Here is a 27,048-nt window from a genome sequence, read left to right as displayed (position 1 = left end):
ATTCAGCTGCCATTTTACACTTTTAGTTTGGAGAGAGATAGTGCCTATTAAAATGCCTAAGTATTTCTTCCAAGGATTTTACTAAAAATAGTACTTTTAGTAGATGAATTGTTTTTAATCCACGATTCCAACATCTGGATGTAGTCCTTGTAAAAAATCATTTAACTTTTCATGTTTTCATATGCCTTGCCTCCTTAGAATGCAACTACTATTTTTTTTTTTTTTTTAACTTTTTTCTGCTACTATCTTTTTCTTTCTCAAAACTGACAAAGTCTTTCTGGTCTTACTGAAAAGTGGGACACGCCTCTTCTCTCCTTATAACCAATGCCTAAAATGTGATCATTCCTACTCAAGTCCACTGTAGAAGTTGACTTGGCATTTTCATATCGTGAGTTCTCCTTTGTGTAGAAAACCTATACTTGATTTCCTTTACTGGAACATGAAACAAGGGAAAATAATGAGTTAACCAATTTCTGAAGGATCTATTTACTGTATTTCTTTTTATCTCTTCCTTGCTTATCTGGACTTTAGGAATCCGAGACACCCTGTAATCTTTTCTAAGGCTATCATGAGAATTAATTAGGTTAGGACAGTGTTGGAATCACTGGGGAATTCAAAGAAATGAGAATGCTTACCAGAAATCTAAGGAACACACATGAGTACGTGCCAAGCATAACTCATTCGTTGGCAGTAGCCTCTCATATTCTATTTGTTTTTTATTTGCTGTCTAGTGAAGCATCTCTAGATCACATTGTTTGTTCAAGAACATTTTTCTCAAGCAAGAGTCCAATGTATGCAATTCCAATATGAAGGCAGTAGATGAACTAATATAAGGGGTGGGGTAGAGGAATGAGGAGAGGGGAGGTGGGAAGGGAATGGGCGTTATGGTGTATGGCACACCTCTGGGGGGTGGGACACAATTATAACAGGGACCTTATCTAATAAATGCAACCAGTGTAACCTAAAATATATATATATGTATATATATATATTTCTCAAGGATATATTTTTGCCTATATATCAGAAAGGGGGCTTATAAAAAAGAAAACCAAGTAGATGTAGACCAGAAGGCACATTTTTAAAACCTCTCCTCTAATTTGCCCTAATAAACTAGAAAAATATTTATTAGCTCAAATGCCCAGGGAGGCCAAGTCAGTAATACAAACCATCTGTTTCTTTGTTTGAAACTCCAAATAGGCACATGTTATTTTGTTTTTTCTCATCATGCTACTACTGTTATTGGGCTTTGTGGAAGAGTTAAGATTGCAGGTAAGAGCACCATCTCCAGCACCATCTCCAGTTCTGTTAGGGGTATCAGAAGAGAAAATGGGACAAGACCAAACAGACAAGCCAAAAGAAGCATAAAAGGATGTATGAGTGGTTCATGCCGGGTGCTGACTTTATGAACTTCATGTGTTTTTATTTCCTCTCCAGTTAATGTGACCACAGGGTAGCATAAGAAAGCACTTAGCAAAATACCATTTTTGTATAGCCGCAAACACTTTACTCTCAGTGAACTAAAGAAAGAATAACGATCTGGGGGGGGGGGTTTGGTTCTCTTTCTCCTTCCTATAGATTGTGAAATTGATAAAGTCGATCTCGTTTTCCTCATGGATGGTTCAAATAGCATCCACCCAAGCGACTTCCAGAAGATGAAGGAATTTTTGGCATCTGTGGTTCAAGACTTTGATGTCAGCCTCAACAGAGTGCGTATAGGAGCAGCCCAGTTTAGCCATACCTATAAGGTGGAGTTTCATTTGGGGACTTACATAGGTGAAAAGGAGATATCATTTCAGATTGACAATATCCAGCAGATCTTCGGATACACACATATTGGTGCTGCACTCCAGCAGGTGGGGAGTTACTTCCAGCCAAACATGGGCAGCAGGATAAACACAGGTACCCCACAGGTGTTGCTAGTCCTTACAGATGGTCAGTCCCAGGACGAGGTGGCGCAGGCTGCAGAAACCCTGAGACACAAAGGCATCGACATCTACACCGTGGGCATCGGGGATGTGGACGACCAGCAGCTCATTCAGATCACCGGGACGGCACATAAAAAACTGACAGTTCATAACTTTGATGAACTCAAAAAGGTCAAAAAGAGGATCGTTCGTCACATCTGTACCTCGGGGGGTGAGAGCAGTGAGTATTTAATGAGTTCTTCATATTTATTCCCCCCCCCCCACTATCTTCCCTGACATTTTCTTCAGGCTGCGTGTACACCCCCTGGGGCTGGTGGGAGAATTAGGATTTGTGCCTCTGGATTTCAAATGGAACTTTTCACAGTTACCAAGTAATTTTTGTGACTTGTGGATTCAGAAATGGTGTTTGAGATCTTGTGCCTTTTTTTCTTCCTCTCTCCTGGGGGAAGTTGCCCCTTTGTGAAGGGAAAAATGCCTCAACTTGACAAGATGTGAGAAAAAGCCCAGTGTTTGCAATCTGGCTGGTTTTGGAGGTTGAAGAATGTGTCGCAAAGAAAAAAACGATTTGATGTAGTTGGGTTGCCTGGCAATAGGCCCAACAGGGCTGCATGTGCCCCAGTGCTATGGCACGGTCAGGTAGGGGGCATCCCCAGAAGTTTATATCTTTTTTCCTTTTTTTTTTTTTATTGTTGGGGATTCATTGTTGGGGATTCATTGATTAAGCAAGGAGAGGTTTATATCTTTATTGTGAAAATTCACTGCAGAATAGTTAGTAAATATCTTCTTTAAAATTAGCACATTTTACTTCTATTAGGAAAAAATGTCAAAGTATCTTAAAGAAGTGGTAACTTTTTCTATTTTAAGACATCTTATAGGCTGTCTATGATTCTGTATAACTTCCCAGAGTAAGCATTAACCAGCCAGATTGTAAGGTTTCCACCAAAAGAAAGGAAAGCTACAAAGTTGTTAAGTTGTTATCTGGAGACAGATGAGCTGACTACAGATCTGTGACCATTTTTTTCTTAGACAAGTTGCTTAACTCCTAAGTTTCATTCTCTCACCTAGGAAATGTGAATGGTAACAGTTCCACTAGGTAACACCTAGTTCCAAAGATCACTGTAGAGATTAAATGAGAGAATGCATGCTTAAACTTCATAATTATACCCCAAGTTTCATACTTAGTCAAAGTCACTTCATTTTTGTCTATACCACAGGCCTATTACGTTTACTTAGGGGGGCTAGCTCTTCCATATTACTTTCAGGAAATAAATGAACCTCCTCTTGGCGATTAATATGCCCATCCCAGTATAACTATTAAAAGTGTAAACCTCATTCAAGGTTATTCCACTTTTCCAGCCCGCTGCAGGCTGCTCACCAAGAGGGAGGAGACAGTTCATGGTTGCCCATTCACCTGTTGCTTCCCCCGCCTCCGACTTTCACTGCTACCCCGCTTCCATCCTGCCCACCTCTTTTTTTTTAAAAATTAATATTAAATCATAGCTGTGTAGATTAATATGATCATAGGGCACCATACACTGGTTTTATAAACAGTTTGACACATTTGCATGACACTGGTTAACATAGCCTTCCTGGCATTTTCTTAGTTATTGTGTTAAGACAATTATATTCTACATTTACCAAGTTTCACATGTACCCTTGTAAGATGCACCCACCTCTTGATATTCCTGGTTTCTGGCCTCTCCACAATTGGCTTGCAAAGGGAGAAGAACTGAAGGGGTACAGGAAAGTTTTTATTTGATGGCCCTTGTCAGGAATTGGTTTTCTCTGACGACAGCCCATGTCTACAGTTCGGTCCATTCATGAGTCCTTGAAAGATTCTCCCTGTGCTAGGCCACCTCTGCCCCCACCAAAGCACATTTGTCAGGGAATCTCCCAGCCATGGTTCCTCTGAAGAAGATGGATATGTCTCGATCCCAGATGGTCTCTTATACCTTCCTCAGACTCTGAGTATCTGGTGATGCCTACAGCTTTATTCTGCTGAGGTCTCTCTGCCCCCTCCAGGTAGGCTTCTGGATATGAGATCAGAGAAGCCCACAGCAGCCCTTTCATACACTTGGCCATATCAACTCCATGGGACACAGCGACATACCAGTTGCCCCATTAAACACAAGGAATCACAGCCCTCTAATGTGGGTAGAAGCCTCTCCTTTGTAGCGAGAGCAACGTGCTATCCTGGGTATCATTTTTTTAGATTAGATTCCAGGATTAAGTTCTCTTAAAGTCCCTCTCTTGACTTGAAGAGGAAATTACCTTCTGTGTATGTGTGTGTATGTGAGCACATGCGTGTGTAGTGGGAGAATTCACTGCTCATCAGTAGCTCTCTCTAAACACACACTTCCAAACTCCAATCTCAAACCTTTTACAACATTTAACTTGTAGGTTAAAGGTTAAGATTTAAGGACTACTGGCTGAGTAAATCCCACTTCCTGGTTTCCCCATACTTTGGAATGTGTCTGATTACTTCAGCCAGACCGTCCACATTAATTTCCTATTTCACATGAAATACCCATTTCCAATTATTAGGCAGAAAGTTATCTTGGAACCATCTAGTTTCTATTTGAGTGCAAGAAAGAAAACAATGTTGAACATCAAAAGCAGGAGTATGAACTCCAAGTAGCCAGTGAGTTATCCTTAAAGGAAATAGTCGTGAATGCAAAAAAAAAAAAAATGAAATAAATACTCTATATTAAGATAAACTTGAGGCTATTACTGCAGCAAGCAAGAATGTGAGGCCTCTGTAGCCAAGCTGTGAGCTGAGGACTGATGAGCTGAAATGAACACTGATAAAGCTTCAAAGGCGTGTGCAAATGTATTAGGACATGCCAGTTCTTCCCAAACTATAAATCCCCAAATTAAGGCAATTGGACAGTAGCTGGGTGTGGCTCAAAACAAATTGGACTTAGAGCCTGAACATGTGCTCTGCTTCTTCTTAAAATATGCACAATTTTGGAGAAGTCGTTACTCTTTCTGAGTCTTAGTTTTCTGTTCAGAGATCTCAGTCCTCTGTAGGGCTGTAATTTAGTACATGTGAAAGGAAAGTCAGCTGCGTGGAGATGAGAGGGAGGTGAGTAGGAATCAGTATTTTTTGAGCATCTACGAAGGGTCAAGCCTGATGCTCTAAGCACTTTAAATGCATTATCTCATTTAATTCTCCAAATATGCTTTGTGCTTTTTGTTTTTATTTTCTTTTGTGAATGTGGAAACTGGGGCTCAAAGGAATATTGGAAACATAGTCCAGATTGTAGAAAGTAACAGACCAAGCACGTTTTGAAGATTAGGTTTGTGTGACTCTAACTCCGCTCACTTTGGTTAAATTAAGCTATTTTCTTGGTATAGTTGTTCGTCTAGGTTAGATGATGATAACGTGAAGAACTGGTATCTAAATGTTGGCCTTTGGCAATTAATACCTGGAGCTTACTAAGACCTCAGGGTTTATCTCTTGGAAATTGTTCTCATAAGTTGCTGCTCCATTAGGAAACCACTTGCTGCTGAGCTGTCTCTTCCCATAACACAAGCTAGGAGCAGAGCTAGGGACCTGTATGACCTGTCATCGCTGGTGGTTCAATAGACAGATTCCAGAGGAATCCCGCATTAGACATCCACAGGCCCCAAAGTGAGACCTTTGCCAAGCTTCTCTAAGTCATGGCTTCCTCATCAGCAAAATTCATAGTTTAATAAGTATTTTATGTTTCATAAGGACAAGTGAGATAATGGGAAGCGCATGGTAAATGTACATTGAGTATTTATTAGTATCATGACATGTGGCTGAGCTATCCTTGTAAGTGCTCTTAAACATGGCAATTCATGAGTTAGTGCAGGGACGGACAGTTTACCAAGAGTTCCTCAGTTTAGGAACTATTTCAGTGGTATTTTAAAGCTACATTCAAATGTAATGTCTCAGTGTACAGATTTTCTTAAGCACCTGGACTCCAAAGTCTGTTTTCTTACATGCTGACTTTCCTATTTTTCCTTGAGCCTGGCTGTTGTGTCCAGAGGTGACTTTGGGCAATTTTCAGGATAAGGAAGTCATTGTCAAATAGGTGGCATCATGATTAGGTAGCTAAAAAACAAATCCCTCTCATCCTTTGCATCTTTCCTCATGGATAGATAACTCAAAAGTGAAATTAAGCAAAAGGCCATTCTGATTAGGATGAGGTAAGAGACACAGCCTCAGGATTTGATTCAGGAAATGGAAGAAAAATGAGAAAAAAAATAGATGGTCATTTCCAACTTTCCTGACTTAACTGGGCTCCCCAGATAACAGTGTTTAAAGCAAAGTTTATGTGCTAATCTCTCACTGGGGGTGCAATCCCTGAGAAGCAAGAATGAGCAGAAGAGTGACACAGGAAAAGAGGGGAAGCGAAGGCCAGCTGGCTAAGCTAGCCACAGCTTCTTAAGAAGGCATGAGGGGTTCCCTGGCCATGCAGAAAGTCCCCACAGAGGCCCCAGAGAACCCCTGCATAGACAAGTCCAGCAGAGGCAATAGAGGAGAGGGTTTATCTGCCAAGTGCTTTCCATCTACTGCCTCTCGTACTCAGTTTATCCCATGGAAAGTTAACTTACCTAACCTAGTAAGGCTGTGTTATCCTTTAGGACACTGCTGGGGAAACCAGGTACGGGACCCACTGTGTGCTACATCAGGGCCTGGAAGTGGCGAAGGAGCTGGTGCCTCATGAGCTCGGTAGATTGCATGTGGTACCAGAGTCCTGTGTCCCTTCTACAGCGAACACAATGGAGGCTGCATCAGAGCCTGGCCACCACCTCCAGGGTTAGGGGACTAAATGATGGTGTCAGCTGGGGTTCCCCAGGAGACAAATTCTGCAAGTTCTGGGCAGGGGAGGAAACAAATCTGGGAAGTACAAAAACTGCGTCTCTTACAGACACTGTTTTCTAGATCATCCTTTTTCTTTTTTCATCTAAAATACCCCTTCTTTCAAAGTCCTCAAGCAAATTTCTCTTCTATCCCAGATAATAACTACCAGTAACATCACTTTCCCCTTTATTTTTTTTCCCTCTTCTCACTTTCCCCTTTAAGGGTTTTCTTAAGAATCTCAGTCCTCTTAGCTCATGAATATACTCTCCCACCCCTTAATAGCAATACTAAGAATCTACCAGCATTGATTCCAATTGTTTTATAAATCAGATAATTAGAGTCAGCTTTTGGGCTTGGCAGGGAACCCTGAAACTGTAAATGTCTGCTCAGTTCACTCTCTTCTGTTCTTTTGTATTTTTATTTTGAAATATATAATCCCCTTATTTTTGTAGACAAGAAAATTAATGCCCAGAGAGGTTAAAGAGCTGCCAAAGTTATTTAGCAGTAACAGAGTGGTGACTGGCACATGACTAAAACTAAACTGCTTGTCTTCCCACTCAAAGACCTGCCCTCCAGCCTTCCCCATTGCTGTCTGGAGGACCAGGCAAGGGCTCAGCTTTTATTTCTTTTTATCACCCTAGATGGCCAGACCTGTGCTCATCTTCTTCATTTTCATAGGCCCTTTCTTATTCTCCCTTCTGTGAACGTAGTATGTCTTCATTGAACATAGTATGTCTTCACTGATTCTTTGGAAATTCAATTTTAGCCTTCTTTCTAACCCTACCTTCCCTTTATTTGAATCACCAATGGCAGGCTCATTTTATTTTTTTAATTCTTAGTGTCTTTTAATTAAGTTTATAATTTTATTTATATCAGTGGTTCTCAACCTTCCTAATGCTGCAACCCTTTAATACAGTTAAAAAGGGACTCACAAGTTGAGAACCACTGATTTATATAGTTCAGGCACATTCTTTGTTAACATTTATACCTGTGGACTTCATAGTCTTCACTTGATCTTAGCCAAAATGCCAAGAAGCAACAGAACTTAATATTCTTGGGACAATTTTTTTTTCTGATTAATATGAGGGTGTGTACAATTAGGCCACATCGCTTGCATTTGTAAGGCAAAGTCTAAGTTGCAGCTATGTCCCTCACACAGAAAGTGTGCCAGGTACCCGCAGATTAACTTTAAAATGCAACATCTGTCATGGGACTTTGAAGGGCTCCTGACTTAAAGTTATCGCAGTGGAGTTTTTAAGGTCATCACATGAAAGTCCTCTTGATCAGTACAGGCTGGTCTTTTAATCATACTTAAGCATATGGCTGCTAACCCTGAACTTCTTTACCAAATGCAATTTCTTTGATCATGTTATTACAGAATCATTTGTCAATTTGTTTACTGAATAAGTGTGTGCTTTCAGCAATATGGACAAAAATATTAAAATACTTGATATCTGTAGGAAATACTTTCCAGAGTCTCTTGATAGCATTTTGGCATTTCTGCTAGTTTGTTTTTTCACATGATTCTGTCTTCCTTGAGGACAGTAATATATCTTGTTTTTTACTGACTTTCTGTTCATAAATTAAAACAATGTTCATCTGAGTGAAACTTCCAATGTGAAGACAGCTATGAGAAGATAAAAATTTGAGATTTGGAAAGGATACGTGTTGATGCTTCCTCTGACTAGTTTCTCTTTATCTCATTTACTGACTATCCAAGAGATTTTCTAGTAAAATATAGTAAAAATATGAAAAACAACCTTTTAAAATATTTGGCAACACATTAATTTTCCTTGAATAATATAGGGAAAACTGATTCTCAAATAAACCTTTTATCTTCCCTCGACTAACTCTTCTCTCATTCAAAATCAACCAAGTTACCAGCTCTTGTTTTAAGATTTAAAATTGACGTTATGGTCTCAAAGACTTGCAAATATCCACCTAACCTGTGGGTTTGGGCGACAGTTAGGCAAGTGTTTACCCACACAACAAATACCTTTAAAAATCGCTGATCAGGTGGCACCCATAGCTCAGTGGTTACGGTGCTGGCCACATACACCCAGGCTGGAGGGTTCAAACCCAGCCTGGGCCAGCTAAACAACAATGACAACTGCAAAAAAAAAAAAAATGGCCAGGCGTTGTGGCGGGCACCTGTAGCCCCAGCTACTCGGGAGGCTGAAGCAATAAAATCACTTAAATCCAAGAGTTTGAGCTTGCTGTGAGCTGTGACGCCATAGCACTCAACCGAGGGCAACATAGTGAGACTCTGTCTAAACAAACAAAGAAAAAACTGCTGATAGAAAAAAGCAAATTAAAAACTCATTATTTTATCAAGCAAGCTATGTGTATTGCGTTTGCTGAAAAAGGTTGAAGTTTTTAAGCAAGTTAAAAATTCTTGAAAGAAGAGCGTACATATCATATAACTTCAACCTCTAATTTTCTGTCTGTAGGAAGCTCAGCTTAAAACAGCAATTCCCCTCTAGTTTCTCCAATGCATACATTTCCCTGAAGTTAATAAGGATAAGAGCAAAGTCCTTTAGTGCAACACCTCTCTAGATATTTCTAGAATCGCAGAATGTCCATGTCCTTGGCTTCTGAATGTCTCAGCTCCTGAAGGCAGCACCGTTTTTGACACGATAAAATATGAATAAATTGGCTCCCAGTTTCTTCACTTATAAGACTTCAACCAAGCAGGATCTCAAGGGATCTCTTGGATCTTTTTTTTTATTAAATCATAGCTGTGTACATTGATATGATCATGGGGCATCATTCACTAGCTTCACAGACTGTTTACCAAGTTTCACATATACCCTTATAAGATGCACCGCTGGTGTAGTCCCACCAATCCCCTTCCCTCTACCCACCTCCCCCCTCCCTCCCCTCCCTTTCCCCCTTCCCCCTATTCTTAGGTTATAACTGGGTTATAGCTTTCATGTGAAAACCCTAAATTAGTCTCATAGTAGGGCTGTGTACATTGGGTATTTTTCTTCCATTCTTGAGATACTTTACTAAGAAGAATATGTTACAGCTCCATCCATGTAAACATGAAAGAGGTAAAGTCTCCATCTTTCTTTAAGGCTGCATAATATTCCATGGTGTACATGTACCACAATTTATTAATCCATTCATGGATCGATGGGCACTTGGGCTTCTTCCATGGCTTAGCAATTATGAATTGAGCTGCAATAAACATTCTGGTACAAATATCTTTGTTATGATGTTCTGTTTGGTCTTCTGGGTATATGCCCAGTCTTGGATCTTTTAGTTTTCTTTTCACTTTTACTTTTCCAGGTAGATGTTAGAAGACCAAAGAAGGAACCAAAGGCCCTATTTATAAAGACAAACCATAAATACCATTCCTTAGATAAGTCCTCTGTGATTTTCTTCTAAATGACTTTGTCTATTCAAATGTTCTTACATTTCCCTTATAATTATTATAATTTAATAGATGTTGAGTGGCCTCAATTGATAAGTAGCATGATATGAATTTCTTATTTTAGACTATTAACATTTCTATGATGCACTTTGGAGATATTTAAATGCCTCTGCATTCGTTTTTCAATGGCGGCAATAAAACCTCTCAGAACTCTGTTAATAGAATCATCCAGATTTTATAATAGCTGAAAAAAATAATATGCACATATACTTTTACAGATTTTAAAAGAGTGATTCTGAGCCTTTTCCATTACTCATGCCCTTCCTTGTTTTACAACTTTATAAGTGAAATAGAAATAAGAAGTCCAAGTCCCTTGAATAGCATCCAAGTCAAATAAAGGTGTTGATTTAATAAGACATGTGTTCTCCTTGAATCCTAGATTGCTTCGTCGATGTTGTGGTGGGATTTGATCTCTCGACTCAGCAGAAAGGGCAGACTTTGCTTGAAGGTCAGTCTTGGATGGAAACTTACCTTCAAGGCATCTTACGTGCCATCAGCTCCCTCAATGGGGTGAGCTGTGAGGTGGGCACGGAGACTCAGGTCAGTGTGGCATTTCAAGTGACAAATGCCATGGAAAAGTATTCTCCCAAGTTTGAGATCTACAGTGAAAATATACTCAACAGCTTGGAAGGCATAACAGTTAAAGGACCATCTCTTCTGAATGCAAACCTCTTGCGTTCTCTATGGGATACATTTCAGAACAAATCGGCTGCTCGAGGAAAGGTAATGTGGTACGATCTTATTTGTTGGTCTGTGGTTTCAATGAACTCCTCTTACTCATTTTTCTTTTTTGAATGCTTTCTTAGGTGGTCCTTTTATTTTCAGATGGATTGGATGATGACATTGAAAAACTTGAACAAAAATCTGACGAACTTAGAAAGGAAGGTACTGAGCATGGGGTGGGGAGTGGGCAGGGAGTGCTTATTAATTTTATGACCTAAGAACTCAGTTCTAGCTCTTCAATTTCCAGGGACTCAAATAACTCTGCATTTTCATTCTCTCTACTCTGTCATCAGCCAAGCAGATGAGCTCAGAATATTTTGACATCTACTTTTTCCTTCATGCTCTGTGTACATGAAACAGCACTGAATACGAAGTCCTATTCTCTGTCTCATGTTACTCTCTTTCTTCCTCCTAACCTTTCCTGGAGAATGTTCCTTTCTTTCTTGCCTACATTGTGTAATATTGCTATTTTTTTTTTATGTCAGCAGAACAGTATATTTCTCCTTGACCAAGGAATGGGAGAATTATAGTGTTTTCTTCTAACATTCTTAAAGTTTCCAGAGTTGAAAGTTGGACAAGTTCCTCATGTTGTGGGGCTTTCTAATTAGTTCCTTCCTTCAGACCACAGATGGACCAACCATGGTGTTTATGAATTTTTAATGCTCTGGCACCAGGCTTTTGGAACCAAAGACCAGTCTGATTTATTGTCAATTCTTATTAAAATATGCATCAGTGGAAGCAAAATACACCCATGTGTTCTGACTTGACTAAGAATAGAAATCCTCTAAGTGGGTTCTATTGTTGCACCACCCAGATCCCCTCTACTGGCAGGCTCGCCCATCCAGCTGCTGGGAGTGTTGGCTACTGACAACTCATAGCTTATTCCTTCTCTGAAGAATTGCCCTTGGCCAGTGGAAGGCACCTCACCTGGAAGGTTACTCCCCACCCCAGTGCTGTGGTATAATTTATGGTCCAGAATTTCCTGAGATCAAGCTATGGCTAGGCTCCAGCTGAAGCACTGTCTTTCTCAAAATTTCTCCTGCCCTCTCTTGTTTCTCTTACCCCTTTCCTTCTGAGCATGCTTCCCCAACAATTTCTTTTTTTTTTTTTTTTTTTATTGTTGGGGATTCATTGAGGGTACAATAAGCCAGGTTACATTGATTGCAATTGTTAGGTAAAGTCCCTCTTGCAATCATGTCTTGCCCCCATAAAGTGTGACACACACCAAGGCCCCACTCCCCACCCTCCGTCCCTCATCCCCAACAATTTCAATGTCTCTAAATCCCTATTTCAGGCTCTACTTTTAGGGAACCAGATCCAAGACATCCACCTCTCTGGTTAGCTAAGAGGGGCTGACTGGACATTGTCTTTTCTGTTTTTTCCTCTCTTCTTGATCTGAAACAAATTGTAAACTTCTGCGAATTTACAACCAGAAAGTAAGGGTTTTATTTTACTTTGTATTTACTAAATCTGCCTTTTTATTCTATCAAGTTTTGGCTTTTGTTGACCCATAATAGAGATTTTAGTTAAACACTGCCCTTGAGTGTTTAGTTTGAGTGAGTAGTTTATTTTGTTTTGTTTGGGAGAGTTTTTTTTTTAATTTTTTTGGTTTGGTTTTCTTTGGTTTGGTATAGTTCAGTTTTCCTTTTGTGGAGAAAAAGATGTATCTCTTGCAGACATTAGGGTTTCTTCCAGGAAGGTCCTTTGGAATACCCAGAAATCTAAGACCAATCTTCTTTCTTCCTACTCACTGAAAAATTAGTAAATTTTCAGAAGCTAGATTTTTGAATATTATCCTCAGAAATTTAGACTCTTAGAATGGAAGAGATAAAGAACTTATGCCATAATGTTCTTTGAAGTGTCAGATGACTCTCATGATAGTCATGAAGTATGTCTAGCCCTGGCTTCCTATGTCTAAATATACACAATTTCAGCTGATGCTGGGCCCTATGTCTATTGTTCATATTGACCTGAAAGAGCCTCCTTAATTTGAGGCATATATAGATATGACACAGGATCTTAAACCACATCCCACACCTACATCTATACATGTAAACTGTGCCATTATCACTGGACAAGAGGAGACAAGAACAGAATCCTTGATGGTGGATGTAGCTGTATAACTTTTCCAGGTGGACTGGGGTTTCAGTTAGCTTATTGTGAGGATGTAATACCCTAGTACCTACTCAGTGATTCTTTATTCTTCTAATTTTTATGATATTTTATTTCTTAATTCATTTTTAGAAATTGATTATGTTTTATTTAAGACCATAGGACTCATTTACTGGACTAGTCTAGAAGGTAGTCTTTTGGAGTCCCTGGATCCTGAGAAAAGCACTAATAAATTATAGCAATATGCATATTTCCTGCAAGCCAATCAGCCCATTCTCATAACACTGAAATTTTTACATTCCCTGCAACTTATCAAAAAAATCCAATGTGAGATTTTTTTCCCCTATATACACATATTTTTTTTGTGTGTATACATAGACCCATTGGCATGCTTTCTCCTGATCACTAAATTCCAATTGATGTGCAGAGCATTGCTGATCCCAGCTCATCATACAATCTCACCCCACCCCTGTTCCCATTGTAGCAGAATGACCAACTATCCTGGTATAAGGCAGGGACCTTCAGCACTAGAACCAGGAAAGTTCCAGGCAAACCAAGACAAATAGGTCATCCTAGTCTTTGGTGGTTCTTTCTTTATTGCACTTGAGCCAACCATTCTGTTTACCTCTTCTAAATCTTAAGCCTGTCCAATATATCCTTGAAACTTTATTCCTTTCCTTCCCCTCTCTTTTGTGGCTCACTTCATTCAAAATCACATCATATAAACATATTTAAGAAAGTATTCTTGATGCTCAGGAATTCTCTGAATATTTCTTGATCTGTTCTGGTCCATTGGTATCCAAATCCCACCCAAAGAACCTTTTGCCCATACATAATAAAATAAGAAAACTTACGCCAATGAAGTTAGATTTGCATCAAGCTAAATTTGCTCAATTTTAGGCTTGCCCTTTATTCCCTGATTATATTCTTGGTACATTTTCATTTTTAAACTATCTTTCATAGGCTTTGAAATGGAGCTGTCTATGTGAAAACCTAAAAATACTACTTGAGCCAAATCATTTAACCTCTCCAAGCCTCAGTTTGCTTGTCTATAAAACAAAGCCATAATCAGCTCAGCACCCATAGCACAGTGGTTACAGCACCAGCCACATACACTGAGGGTGGCAGGTTCGAACCAGGCATGGGCCAACTAAACAACGACAACTGCAACAAAAAAAAATACCCAGGCATTGTGGTGGGTGCCTCCCAAGTCCCAGCTACTTGGGAAGCTGAGGCAAGAGAATCTCTTAGCTCAGGAGTTTGAGGTTGCTGTGAGCTGTGGTGCCACAGCACTTTACCAAGGGTGACATAGTGAAACTCTGTCTCAAAAGAATAAATAAAATAAAATAAAGCCATAATCACATGTGCCTATAGTGTTGTAATTGAATCTTACAAGTAAGATAATGTATGCAAAACACCTAACTAGCTTCCTGGTACACAGTTGACTATTAATAAATGATAGCACCTTTGCTACCATGGTTACTTCCTCCACCATGATGATTGCTGGTTTATTGCCATCATTACTGAATGTTTTACTTAGCAAAATAAGTCATTGGCAACCCTATGTTAGTCTCTAACATTATTCTTTGAAATAATCTTATCCATAAAATCCTAAAGCCTGTGAGCCACAGCTCTGGATGATACTGTGTCATTGGTTTCTAATTACCTGACAATAGGTCTGTCACTGTCTTTTACTACTTACAATTCCGAGTGAATTGTTGATTCCTTATCGGGTCATTTGGAGCTTTGCTTCTCAAATTTTAACATGCATATAAACCCATCTGGGTGTTGTGTTAAAAATACAGATTCTGATTCTTAAAGCATAGGAGGGGCTTGTGAGTCTGCATTTCTCCTAAGTTCCCAGGTGATGCCAGTGCTACTGCTCCAAGGATCCTCCACTGAGTGACAGTATTTACTTTCTCTTTTTTTTTTTTTTTTTTTTGAGATAGAGTCTCACTTTGTTGCCCTTGGGAAAATGCCATGGCATCATAGCTCACAGCAACCTCAAACTCTTGGACTCAAGCAATTCTCTTGCCTCAGCCTCCTGAGTAGCTGGGACTACAGGACCTGCCGCAACACCCGGCTATTTTTAGAGATGGGGTCTTGCTCTGGCTCAGGCTGGTCTGGAACTCGTGAGCTCAGGCAATCCACCCACCTTGGCCTCCCCGAGTGTTAGAATTACAGGCATGAGCCACTGTGCCTAGCCCCCATATTTACTTTTTTGATATGTAAATTCCTCTGTATTTCCTCATGCTCTTAGCATGTTCTGTGAACCTTTTTAAACTTACTGTGTCACTTTAAATCATCAGGGAACTGGAATTTCTATTATAATTTCCCATTTCCAATTTAATTAGTTTGAAAAATATAATTCCTTTGTGCTTATATTATAGTCCTGTCACTTGTCAGATTTACATCATATAGCTGGAGGAAGTAGACTATAAATGAGTGTGCCTCTTACAACTGAGGATAATAATTTAATTCTATTTGCAAAAAAGATTAACCGGATCTACCTCACCTGGACATTTGTCAATTGTGTTGAATAGGCCTGAATGCCCTCATAACTGTTGGTCTGGATGGAGCTGCCAATTCAAGAGACTTGGCTGACCTTCTCTACATTGAATTTGGGAAAGGATTTGAGTACAGGACACAGCTCACTATTGGCATGAGGGATCTTGGAAGCCGGCTGTCAAAGCAGCTGGTAAGTTACTCAGACTGGTGAGCTTAACATTTCAATTATTTTGTATATAGACTTAAGGTTTATACTTACGAATTTGAACTAATAATGTTTGGGAGGAAAGAAAGGGTTTTCTGAATTAGTGAAAAACCCAAATAAGAGGGTGTTTTGAAGCAAAGTAATATAGTGAAAAATATGTCAAAGCACATTTAATGTACATGCTTGGCAAAACAGAGACGAAGGAGGAAGACAAAGGAAAAAAGAAGAAAAATGTTTAAATAGCACCTACAATGCTGCCCAAATTATAGTCAATGAAGGTAAGTGACAAAGGCAATCTGAGATTGATTGGCTCGTCCCTAGGCCTGCCCGCTTTCTATCCCTTGTAGATCCTAGGCGTAACTGTTTACCCCACCAAGTATAATTCTAGTGTTGAAGTTGTGTGTTTTCCCTGCAACGTGGCCTACAAATGAGAGCAAATTAATTGCATTTGGAGTTTAATTAGAATGAACAATCTGCTCTAATGCTGGAGGAAAAACTAGTGACAGTAACCCTCAGTGTTGTACTTAATCAGCAGCTGAAAGATTTTTAAGGGTTGTCATGAGTCTGAGATTTTCCCCTTATCTTCTATGTTTAGAACCTAGTGCTTATAGAAGATGTATTTCAATCATGTCTTTCAGTAACATGCAAGAATTCAAACTTGAACGGCAAAGGGTTACGAAGGTACTATAATGAATGGCTAATGATTTGCATTTAGCTTATAATTCGTAAAATCTTTAATTACCAGATAAGAACACTTTCCAAGAAACTGTTAGCTCCTGCTTTTTTTCCACCTATCAAATTTATATATAAATATTTAAAGTTTTTTCAGTGTAGTAATTACGTAAAAATAATGAAAGAATATAAGTTTTGCTGGGATTCCTTATGTGGGAAGACAGTGTTTATTTTACAAAATGTCTTTTTTTCTGCCTACTATTCTTTGAAATCTGTATTGGTAATTCATAGAGGAAAAAAGTCGTTCTTTAAAACAAACCTGTCAGTTTTCAGATATCACATAAATAGAATACTGAATGAGAAACACAATCAATTTTAGGAATGGATGCATTTTAATGCTGGTAGTAATAGATTTAGTGCTGTAGATTTTGGTGATCCAAAGAAAATTGATATTACCTAATGTGAAATAACAGAATCCATTTTGTTATTATTGTTTGATTTCACATTTTTCCAGTTTTATTGCTTTTTCTAAAATTTGCAGGAAAAGGAAGAGAATTTTATAATGTCTAAAGAACATTGTAAGAAGAAATAAAGGGAGAAAATCACGAAATGTTAGAACCATATGTTGTAAAAATTTTCATTTTTCATTGAACTAGACATTTAATGGGAAACTTCACAATACAATGTTGATTCTAACCCCACTAAAATGAAGCATAAAATTTACTACAAATAGAATTTTCCTAAAAATAAGTTTGCTGGGTTAATTGTAAAAATGTAATGGAATATATTATATTCAGGAGATGACTAACTTAAGTCCATGATGAAATTCACTCACATTTTAAAATATAAAATATGTTTTATTTTTGGCCAGAGTATAAAAAGGAATATTCTGCCTACGCCCCCATCCTCTACAGCAAGAGATTCTAAAATGTTGGACATGTAATTGGTGTTTCTGAAATCTTATCAAAAGTGTTCTGGAAGAGTTTACCATTGGACTTCGTTCCAAGCAGTGTTATATTGGGCACAGCCTAAATCCCCTAGTGTACCAAAATTTCACAAAATGGGGAAAGGAGAAAACAGCATGTATTCATTTTATTTGAACAAAGCTTTTTGGGCAGAATTATAGATGATAATCAACAATCCCATGACTGATGCCAGGGTGGGATGGGGTGGGGCAGGAACAGGCAACCACACCAATAAATCAGTATGTAATGAGTTGCTCGTAGCTAAACTGATGCCATTTTGAGACTACAAAACATTTTTGAGTTATCTGGAATTTCTCAAATGGTGGAGAATACAGATCACAGAAGGAAAGATGAGAAGCAAAAGAATGTTTCATGCATTCCCTTCACAGCAGTCATTTTAACTGTGATCAGGCCTCTGAGACGGTGGTAGCTGAGCTTGTACACGTGATTTGGGAAGCAATGCCACCAAATGTAATGTATTTCCCACCCTCTCCCAAGGTCAATGTTGCTGAAAGGACGTGCTGCTGTTTGTTCTGCAAGTGTATTGGAGGAGATGGCTCCATGGGAGATTCTGGACCACCAGGGAAAAAGGTGATTTTAATTCAGGCTGATGGTTCACTTTATTTGAATTGCAGCATGTCTTTCAGACATGGGTGTAAGTAGAAATAAAGGGTGACTTTTAACTTTCAGATTGTGCCACTAAGGTAACAGTTTATTATTCTCCTCTTTTTATATGTTAAAGTGCACAATCATGGATTTTCCTTGGTATTTTAAATTGGAGGCTTTTAAAAAAGTTTTTACAAAAGTCTCGGAAGAAATAACTGTCCAGATTCTTGATTATCTAATGTTGTGGTGGTGATGACAATGATTCACAGAAAAGTCAGCTGTGACTCTCCCATGTTGAATGATAATGAAAGCCTCCTTAATACTAGAAATCCATCTCAGCATTCAGAATTAATGATGACAGAGTCATTAAAATCCAATAGAAGATGCTTTGTATAGTCTGATGGAAATTGAACTAGATCAGATCATTCTTCCATAACAAAAAATATGTTAAAACGTTTCATTCAACTTTAGCTAGGTTGAATGTTATCACAGATAACATGCTCCAGAACAGGCCACTTATTAAAAAATGGTAACCAATGACTCTATTTCCTAGCCAAGAAATTTCATATACCCTTATATAAACGTATTATTAGAACCTTAAGAAATGTTCAAATATGCATAAGCACACGATGGGTGTGTTCAGTAATGATTTCAATACTGCTTGTTTACATATGTGTTTGAATTTTGAGTAATTTATAGATAGCACTATAATTCCCAAATCACCAGGGTTGTGTATCTGAATCAAATTTTGGGGCCAATTATTTCCTGAATGCTTCAACTTCATATAATAAGAATGGTAGAATTTTATTTAATAATAAAAAAAAAACAGGGCTCAGAAAAATATGGAAAGGAATGTGTGTGGTTTCTTTTTCTGTGTGTAGCATAAACCATAAAAATTATTTTTAATGAAAAGAAGAAAATTCGAGTTTGTCGGGGGTAAATATAGCTGTGTTTGCTTGAATGTTTATCTTGAAAGAAACTTCAGCACTATATATAAACCCAGAGAGAGTTACGGACAATATTATGAATGTTGCACATGCACACACACCCTTGAGATACCTGGAGACTTGTCACAAAATTCTGCTTTCTATTTTTTTTTTTTTTATTAAATCATAGCTGTGTACATTAATGCGATCATGGGGTACCATACACTGGTTTTATAGACCATTTGACACATTTGCATCACACTGGTTAACATAGCCTTGGTGGCATTTTCTTAGTTATTGTGTTAAGACATTTACATTCTACATTACTAAGTTTCACATGTACCCTTGTAAAATGCACCGCAGGTGTAATCCCGCCAATCACCCTCCCTCTGCGTACCTCCCACCTCCTTCCCTTCACTTTCCCCCTTCCCTCTAGTCTTATGTTATAACTGGGTTATAGCTTTCATGTGAAAGCCATAAATTAGTTTCATAGTAGGGCTGAGTACATTGGATACCTTTTCTTCCATTCTTGAGATATTTTACTAAGAAGAATGTGTTCCAGCTCCTTTTTATGTATATAAAGCAGTCTTGGTTGGTGAGGAAGGGCTATTTTTCCTAAACTTTTATTATTCCACATGAAGTAAAACTGTGAAGCTGAAGAATTTTGCTTGTTACCTATGGATTGTGGTCCATAGGTGCTAATGTTTTCTCCCTTGTCTTATTTTCAGGGATCCCCGGGTGTGAAAGGCAGTGAAGGCTACCTGGGAGAGGAGGGCATTGCTGTAAGTCAAGTCTTTGTTCACCTCCTTTTATCTCTAAGAACATGTCTACAACGTGACATACCTTGAGCCAATTCAGAGGGAAGCAAGAAAGGTCAGGTTCTGAAGATTCTTGTGCAAAACCTAAAGTCTTCCCTTATCTTCATTGTGCCTTGCTTCTGGTGGTCACCAGGAGTTGATTACCTGTCTCCTCTTGGACTCTCCACCACCATTGCACAATGAATTCAATGCAAGCATCATCTTCCCCACCAGGGCAGTTGAATTACTGCTATTTCCTTTGTCCTGGCACATTTTGCAAAGGTAAACTCACTTGTCATATTGTTTATCAAGGACCTCTGTCTGTCTTGCATTCATCCATCCTTGCATCCATACAATTATATAATTAAATATCTTTCTACTTACCACATTATTTGTCAAAGACCTTGCTCATTAATGAACTCATTCATTTACCCATTTAACAAATATGTATAAAATATCTTATTATGTCCCAAGCATAGTCCTAGGCCCAAGAAATGAGAAAAATATATAAAAGGAAAATACGGTTTCTACCTCATATGGAAAATTCCAGAGTGGTGGAAAGGCAATGAGACAATCGTGGTTCCAATGAGACAACACATGGGGTCTATACTACAAGTATAAAGAGGTTCAAAGCAGTATGGCAGAGCAAATACTTAACAGCCTTAGATCAGCCTTAGCTGAAGTTGGAGCTTGAGAGCGGAAGGCTACAAACAAGGGGTGATGCTTGGGTAGACATTTTAAGGACAAGTATGAATTTATTTAGGCAAAGTTTATGGGAAAGAATATTCTACTACAGAGGAAACAGTGTGCTCAAGGTCATTTAACTGGGTAAGAGAATTGCATAATTGCGCAACAGCACATGATCAACATAGTAGGAACCAGGATGCTGCAGGAGGTGGTTATATATGCAAAGCAAGACCTAGGCTATTGGGAGTCTTGAGTACCCTGGAGAAGGTTTGGGTAGTTAACAGGAAATCAACAAATGGTGTTGAGCACAGGGGTAAAAATGATGGGGGTGTTTAGAAAACATGCTCTGGCAACATTTTGGATGATGATAAGGCAGGTTAAATCTTGCAGTCATAGATATAAGACAAAGAGGTCTTAATCTGGACTTGGGAGAATATGCCTACATATGTTAAGGAGATTGAAAGGACATAACTTAGTGACCCACTTAGGGGGAGAGAAGCCCCATGCAGGCAATATGCAGGTAGGATCCAAAGCAAAAGGTTATCATCAGCATAGCTCTGATTTGTTTTTATAAGTATGAATACTGGATTGTAAACCATGAGAAGTCACACATTTTTTCCCAATAAAAAATTTTGTCACACTTCTAAGACATATACCAAATTACAATGAGAACAGTGGTTCTCAACCTTCCTAATGCCACGGCCCTTTAATACAGTTCCTGTGATTGCGACCCACAGGTTAAGAACCACTGCAATAGAAAAAGCTCATCTGGATATGTGCTCTTTTTCAGGGGGAAAGAGGAGCCCCTGGATCAGTGGGAGAGCAAGGTACTAAGGGATGCACTGGTGCCAAAGGTCCTAAGGTAAGGCTTGCATAAGATAGTGCAATGTCTTCTCCACGTTAATTCTGCTGTACTGTGCTAACTACCACTGTCCTTTCTATTTTCAGGGAAACAGGGGACTAAATGGACAGGAGGTATAGTACCAGGCCACATTCATTTGTTTGCCTATCTGTCCTTGAAAAGTATTTTTCTGAGATCATCTAACTGAAGTTTCTGTTGACCTTCCTTTTTTATTACTAGCCATTTCATTTTGTTTATGCCTATTCCTTATTGTAGGTGATGTATATTATTCGATGTAGTTTCTATTACCGAGTCATCTGTGATGTTACCCAGGCCCAACCTAAGAGAGAGGCTGTGTGTGAAACACAAAATTAGACTGTTTTGTTTTATATCTGACTTCTTTCCACATTCATGTGATATACTCTTTTCTAACCACATCTGTCTTTTCAGGGAGAAGTTGGGGAAATTGGACTAGATGGATTAAGTGGAGAACAGGTAGAGCCTTCTCCTTGAACCATTGTGAAGCTTGTAAGCCATTTCCCATTATAAAAATGGGAATTGGAGGGGTTTTTCTCTGTTTTTTTTTTATTTTTTTAGGGTGACAGTGGTCTTCCTGGAAGAAAAGGAGAAAAGGGTGATGAGGGATCCCAGGTAGGGATTTGATAAAACATAAAAACTATATTGGGACTTAAAGTGTGATTAGTGGAGTCGAGCAGGTGTGTCAGTCTGCCATTGCCACAGAATCATTTTGTGACAAATAATCACAAAACCTCAATAACATACAAAAAAAACAACAATAAACTTTTATTACTTATGTGTCTGAAGGGTTCAGCTGATCTAGGTTGACCTTTGCTCCTGTGTCTGTAAGTTGGCCAAGGATTTTGCTTGTGTCTCTTTTCCTCCTGTGAGCAGGAGCTAACCTGGCCATGTTAGCCATGACCTTTTCATGACCTTGGCAGAAGTTTAAGGAAACAAGTGGAAACATATGAGGCCTCATCTTGGAACCCTCACAGCAACACTTCATTTCTTTCTGTTGGCCAAATCAAGTCATGTGGCCAAAAAGGAAAAGGGAATCTCACCCTCCACAGTTGGAAGTTGCTTCAATTATCTGGCAAAAGACAGAAATGGGGAGGAATGAAGAATCGTGGCCATTAATGACAAGTGGCTACTACATCAAGAGTAGAATCAGGGCATTGACAAGGATCTGTGGTGCAAGGCAGCACATTGAGGATGTGCGCCATCTAGAGTAAGTCCCAGCAGCAGCCATACTTCCTTCAGCTACTATAACTGTGTAGACAGTGAATAGTGGTGTCAGAAACCCACTTTCTAACGGAAGCAACTACTTAGGTACATTGCATATTCTTTCTGAATCTCTCCTGTCTTATATGAGAAAGGTAATAAACAATCCCTGCTTCAAAGAATAATTATAAGAGCGGAACAAGATAACAAATGTGTCTGGAACACAGAGTTCACCACTGTGGCAAATAGTTGAGTTCACGATTAAACTATTTATATGATACTTGAAACTGATTTTTTAAATTATAACCTTAAGAGAAAAATATTTAATTATTCACACCAGGGAGGAGATAAACCCTTTGCTTTTATTAACGTTATTAAAATGTCTTGCCTAGTTCTTATCCTGATTTGTATCGCCTTAAGGGAAGCCCTGGACAGAGAGGAATTTCTGGTGACCGTGGAGCCACGGGTCTGCGAGGTGATCCTGTAAGTGCCTGGGCTTCGTAGGTTGTGTGAACTTGTGTCAGGGCTAGGTTCCCATCAGTACCTCCGGCAGGGAGAGGTGTTTCCACCATAGGGTACTGCAATAACAATCCTGAGTTTATTGTGTTAAGACAATTAAGAAAATACCAGGAAGGCTATATTAACCAGTGTGATGAAAATGTGTCAAACTGTTTATAAGACCAATGTATGGTGCCCCATGATCACATTAACGTACACAGCTATGATTTAATATTAATAAAAAAAAAATCCTGAGTTTATAACTCCATGTAAGCAAATCTCCAAAACCTTAATGAATTGACTTAGATTGGTTTTTAAAAGTTATTGAACTGTAACATACATCAGCAAAGTGCAAAAATTATTAATGCACAGCTTAATGTCTGTGAGTACACCTGCGTAGTCACCAGCCAGGTAAAGAAATAGAACATTACTTCATCATGGCTGAGTAGTATTCCCTGATGTACACACACTACATTTCATTAATCCAGTCATGAATTCATGGGTGCTTGAGTTGACTTCAGTTGTTACATCTTTGTAACAATCTGGATGGAACTGGAGACTATGATCCTAAGTGATGTATCTAAACAATGGAAAAACAAACACCACATGTACTCACTATTAAATTGGAACTAACTAATGCGAACACATGTGCATTTCTGTAAAACTCAACAGAAATTGAGGGTGGGGTGGAGGAAAGAATGGGTGAAAACCTACCTAGTGAGTACAATGAATACTATCTGGGTGACAGGTACACTTATAACCGTCACTTAAGTATTATAAAAGCCATCCACCTAACCAAAAGTATTTGTAGCCCCATAATACTTTGTAATAAAAAAATTAAGGTTAAAGAAAAGGATAATAAATAAAAGAGTAAGAAATAGAACATTACCAACATCCCCTCATGCCTGCACCAGTCACAACCTACCCTCCCTAAAGTAATCACTATGCTAGCATCATAAATTAGTTTTACCTATTCTTGAACTTTACGTAAGTAGAATCATACAGGGTCTACTCTTTATTTTCTGGCTTCTGTTGCTCTGTTTTATGTTTATGAGATTCATGCAGGTTAATCATTCAATCTCATGGCTCTATAGTATTTCACTGTGTAAATATGCCATGATCATTTATCTACTCTACTATTGATAGATACTTGAGCTGTTCCCAGTTTTATTATAAATAGTGCTGCTGTGAATATTCTTATGCATATTTTTGGTGCACTTTTGTCCACATTTCTATTGGGTCTATACTTTAGGAGTAGAATTTCTGGATCACAATATGTATAGCCATACTCAGCTTAAGTCTATATATCCACTTTTTTGAAAAATGTTTATGCTGATTCACACTCCCACCAGCAATGTACCAGAGCAGTGTATTATAGTCCCATCAGAATGACTAAATTTATAAAAACTAACAATACCAAAAGTTAAGGAGAGCTTGGGACAGCTGGGAATTTCATGGGCTTTTTCAGCATATCCTCCCTGAGGATACAATGGGTTGATGGAAGAAAAAATGCGGTGCAATATATATTGACAAATACAAATGCTAGATATGTATTGATGATAGCTTTATGGAAAAAGCAAAGGAATTTGCACTTGAAGACCACATTATTTACAAAGTGACACCTTCTGATAATAGTCTTGTGGCTAAGAGTTAAGTATCTAGTTTAGAAACAGAAAACTGCCCACATAAAAGGATAAATAAGAAATACTAATTTACAAAGGCATTTCAGTCATCTATATATGATGACCAAAAATTTATTTGGGGTATTGCTATACAATTTCCACTGACTAAATTGTCTGCTATGGATCATGTGATTATATAACATATTTAAAAGAATCTGAATGATGTAAAGGGATAAGCATCTATGACTTCAATATGACTGCAGATCCAATCTACTAGAGCTTCTCTATGAGGAGATGTTTGTCATTATACTAACTTCAGATGGTTTTTCAATATATAACAATTCTTCCCACCCATTTGTCACAACTCTAGGACACCTCTTTGTGCTTTATTATGTGTGGTTTTGTGTGTTAATATTTCAGGGAAAATTCAGGAGAATAAGATCAATATAATAAACAGATCACATGTGATTAGATTATGCATAGGAATGTATGAAAATGGCACAAATTTCTGAAAATCTAGCTTATTTAGATAGAATTTCTGATCACATGAATGCTTATTTGGAAATTTCCATCTTGACTGAGAGATTGTTTTTTAATTTCATGTAATATTGAGAGAAAATTGAGTTAAATTATTTGCCTGATCTACAGGCAAACCAATAAAAGTTTATCACTGACGGCATATCATTACTGGGAAACAATATCTAGTCATAAATTTGCATCAATAATGCTCTTTTGTCCAGTCCAGTCGTATAGATATAAGAAGACTAAATGAGTTCACATTATTCAAACAACTTGCTCACATAAAATGTGGGTTGTTTTTTTCTGTAAAATATGCTGCTGTATTATTCTTTTATCTCTTCAATCAAATAGTTTATAATTGAACTACCATAAGAGGCTTATATGTCCAGTGGAATAAAATGCCATGGACTTCACATAAATTTCATTTTCCTTATTCACATTTTTCACCAAAACACAATTTTCTAATGTTTAATTTAGGTATACCTGGCTTGGAGAATTGAAGAAACAAATATTTAAACTTAAGGGAGAAAAAGAAAATGCATAAAATAATCTTTGGCTTTGGCAGGTAGAGGAAAAAAGCAATTTTGCACCTACATTTTAGTAATATCATTTATATAAAATAAATTCCAAGTCCCTCTTTTTCACTCCATTAGCTTATAAGCTCTGTAAGTGCAAAACTACTTATTTTAAAAGCTTAATAAGTATCTGGAACAAAGCTATGCCTCTGTTGGTGATCGCAAATTAGTTATTGATTGATGAAAGTAATCTTGGCTGCTATCAGCCCAACGGCCCCACAGCTGATACTCAGCAGGGTTGGATAATTATTTTCCCCTCTCAGTTTATTGGAGCATTGACTATATTGACTGGCTCAACTGATTGTCTCAGCATCATGGAGACACAGCTCTGTTTGTGGTCCTTACTTAGAAAGCTTTCGGTTTGGCCTATTAAGCATAATATCCCACAATGTGTGCCTGTTTTCAATGAGTTACTGTTGGAACATTTGCATTAATATTGGGGAAAACTCAAGATTCAAGAAGAAAACCATAAAAGTGGAGATGAACATATGGGGTTAGTGTCTGGAAGCATCCATGTGTCCTGGAAGAGAAGGAGGGACTGGGTGGCAGGTACAGTCTTTAGCCTTGTTCAGTGTGTTTACATTATTGTAGTAGGCTCCATTATAAACACCTGCCTTCTCCCAATGCCTAGTATACCTATTCTCAAGTATAAACTTGCCCAGGTTCCAAGAAACAAGAAGGAAAGTTAAGAGAAGGGGTAGCAATAATAAGAAGGGGGGACTTCCTATTGACTTAAAAAAATCACAAGATCTGTAAATTAAAAAAAAAAAAAGCTTAATTTATTAGAAGAATTGCAACCTATAGGCTGGGAAATAGGCATTCTGAAGGAGGAAGAGTGGAATAGGAATCTATGCTGAATGGGTTGGGTAAACATACGTATTTAACAAGTTATGGGAAAGACTATGAACGTTCATTAAGGAAGATCACGTGCATGCGTGGTAAGCAAACATGCATCTTACATCCCATGTTTGCTTTGGAGGGGAGACTTAAACATTAAAAAGCAGTCTAATTTGTCAAAAGGTGAAACTCAAGACACAGACCAGAAAGAACCAGTCTGTGGTCAGTGGTCATTTTGGGGGAAGGAATGTGTTATGAAACTGGTCAGCTGTTATGTTGAAACTACATAAAGGGGGAGGAAGGATTTGGCTGCAGCCTCAGATGATTGGTTGCAGTGAGTGGGGGTGGGGAAGTAAATCTGCTCTTTGTTTTTCCTGTCTTTCCAGGGCCAGGGGTGTATTGAGGTGTGGCCAATCTCCTGGACTTGTCATGGCCAGGAAACAGTTTTTAAAGTTTTTTAAAGTCTCCTTAGCCAATGGAGGTCTGTTCAGTCTGCTCGGGTCTTAGGATTTTATGCTTCA

At 38.4% G+C, this 27,048-nt stretch overlaps 1 protein-coding gene across 1 annotated transcript in view; it reads left to right on the top strand.

The window, feature by feature from the left end:
- Positions 1-27,048, top strand: part of COL6A6 (collagen type VI alpha 6 chain) — a 120,177-nt gene that overhangs the window by 17,124 nt on the left and 76,005 nt on the right. Inside the window, exons 8-18 of the mRNA XM_053600580.1 lie at positions 1,576-2,145; positions 10,575-10,918; positions 11,002-11,080; positions 15,574-15,728; positions 17,879-17,971; positions 19,641-19,694; positions 21,187-21,258; positions 21,345-21,371; positions 21,688-21,732; positions 21,835-21,888; positions 22,897-22,959. Of these exons, the coding sequence (XP_053456555.1) occupies positions 1,576-2,145; positions 10,575-10,918; positions 11,002-11,080; positions 15,574-15,728; positions 17,879-17,971; positions 19,641-19,694; positions 21,187-21,258; positions 21,345-21,371; positions 21,688-21,732; positions 21,835-21,888; positions 22,897-22,959 (1,556 nt within the window). The remainder of the gene's footprint in view (positions 1-1,575; positions 2,146-10,574; positions 10,919-11,001; positions 11,081-15,573; positions 15,729-17,878; positions 17,972-19,640; positions 19,695-21,186; positions 21,259-21,344; positions 21,372-21,687; positions 21,733-21,834; positions 21,889-22,896; positions 22,960-27,048) is intronic.

The sequence above is a fragment of the Nycticebus coucang genome, chromosome 8 (assembly GCF_027406575.1).
Source record: "Nycticebus coucang isolate mNycCou1 chromosome 8, mNycCou1.pri, whole genome shotgun sequence".
In the NCBI taxonomy this organism is placed as follows: Eukaryota; Metazoa; Chordata; class Mammalia; order Primates; family Lorisidae; genus Nycticebus; species Nycticebus coucang.
Note: the sequence above shows the minus strand (reverse complement) of the source record. Positions and strands in the feature narration are given on the sequence as shown.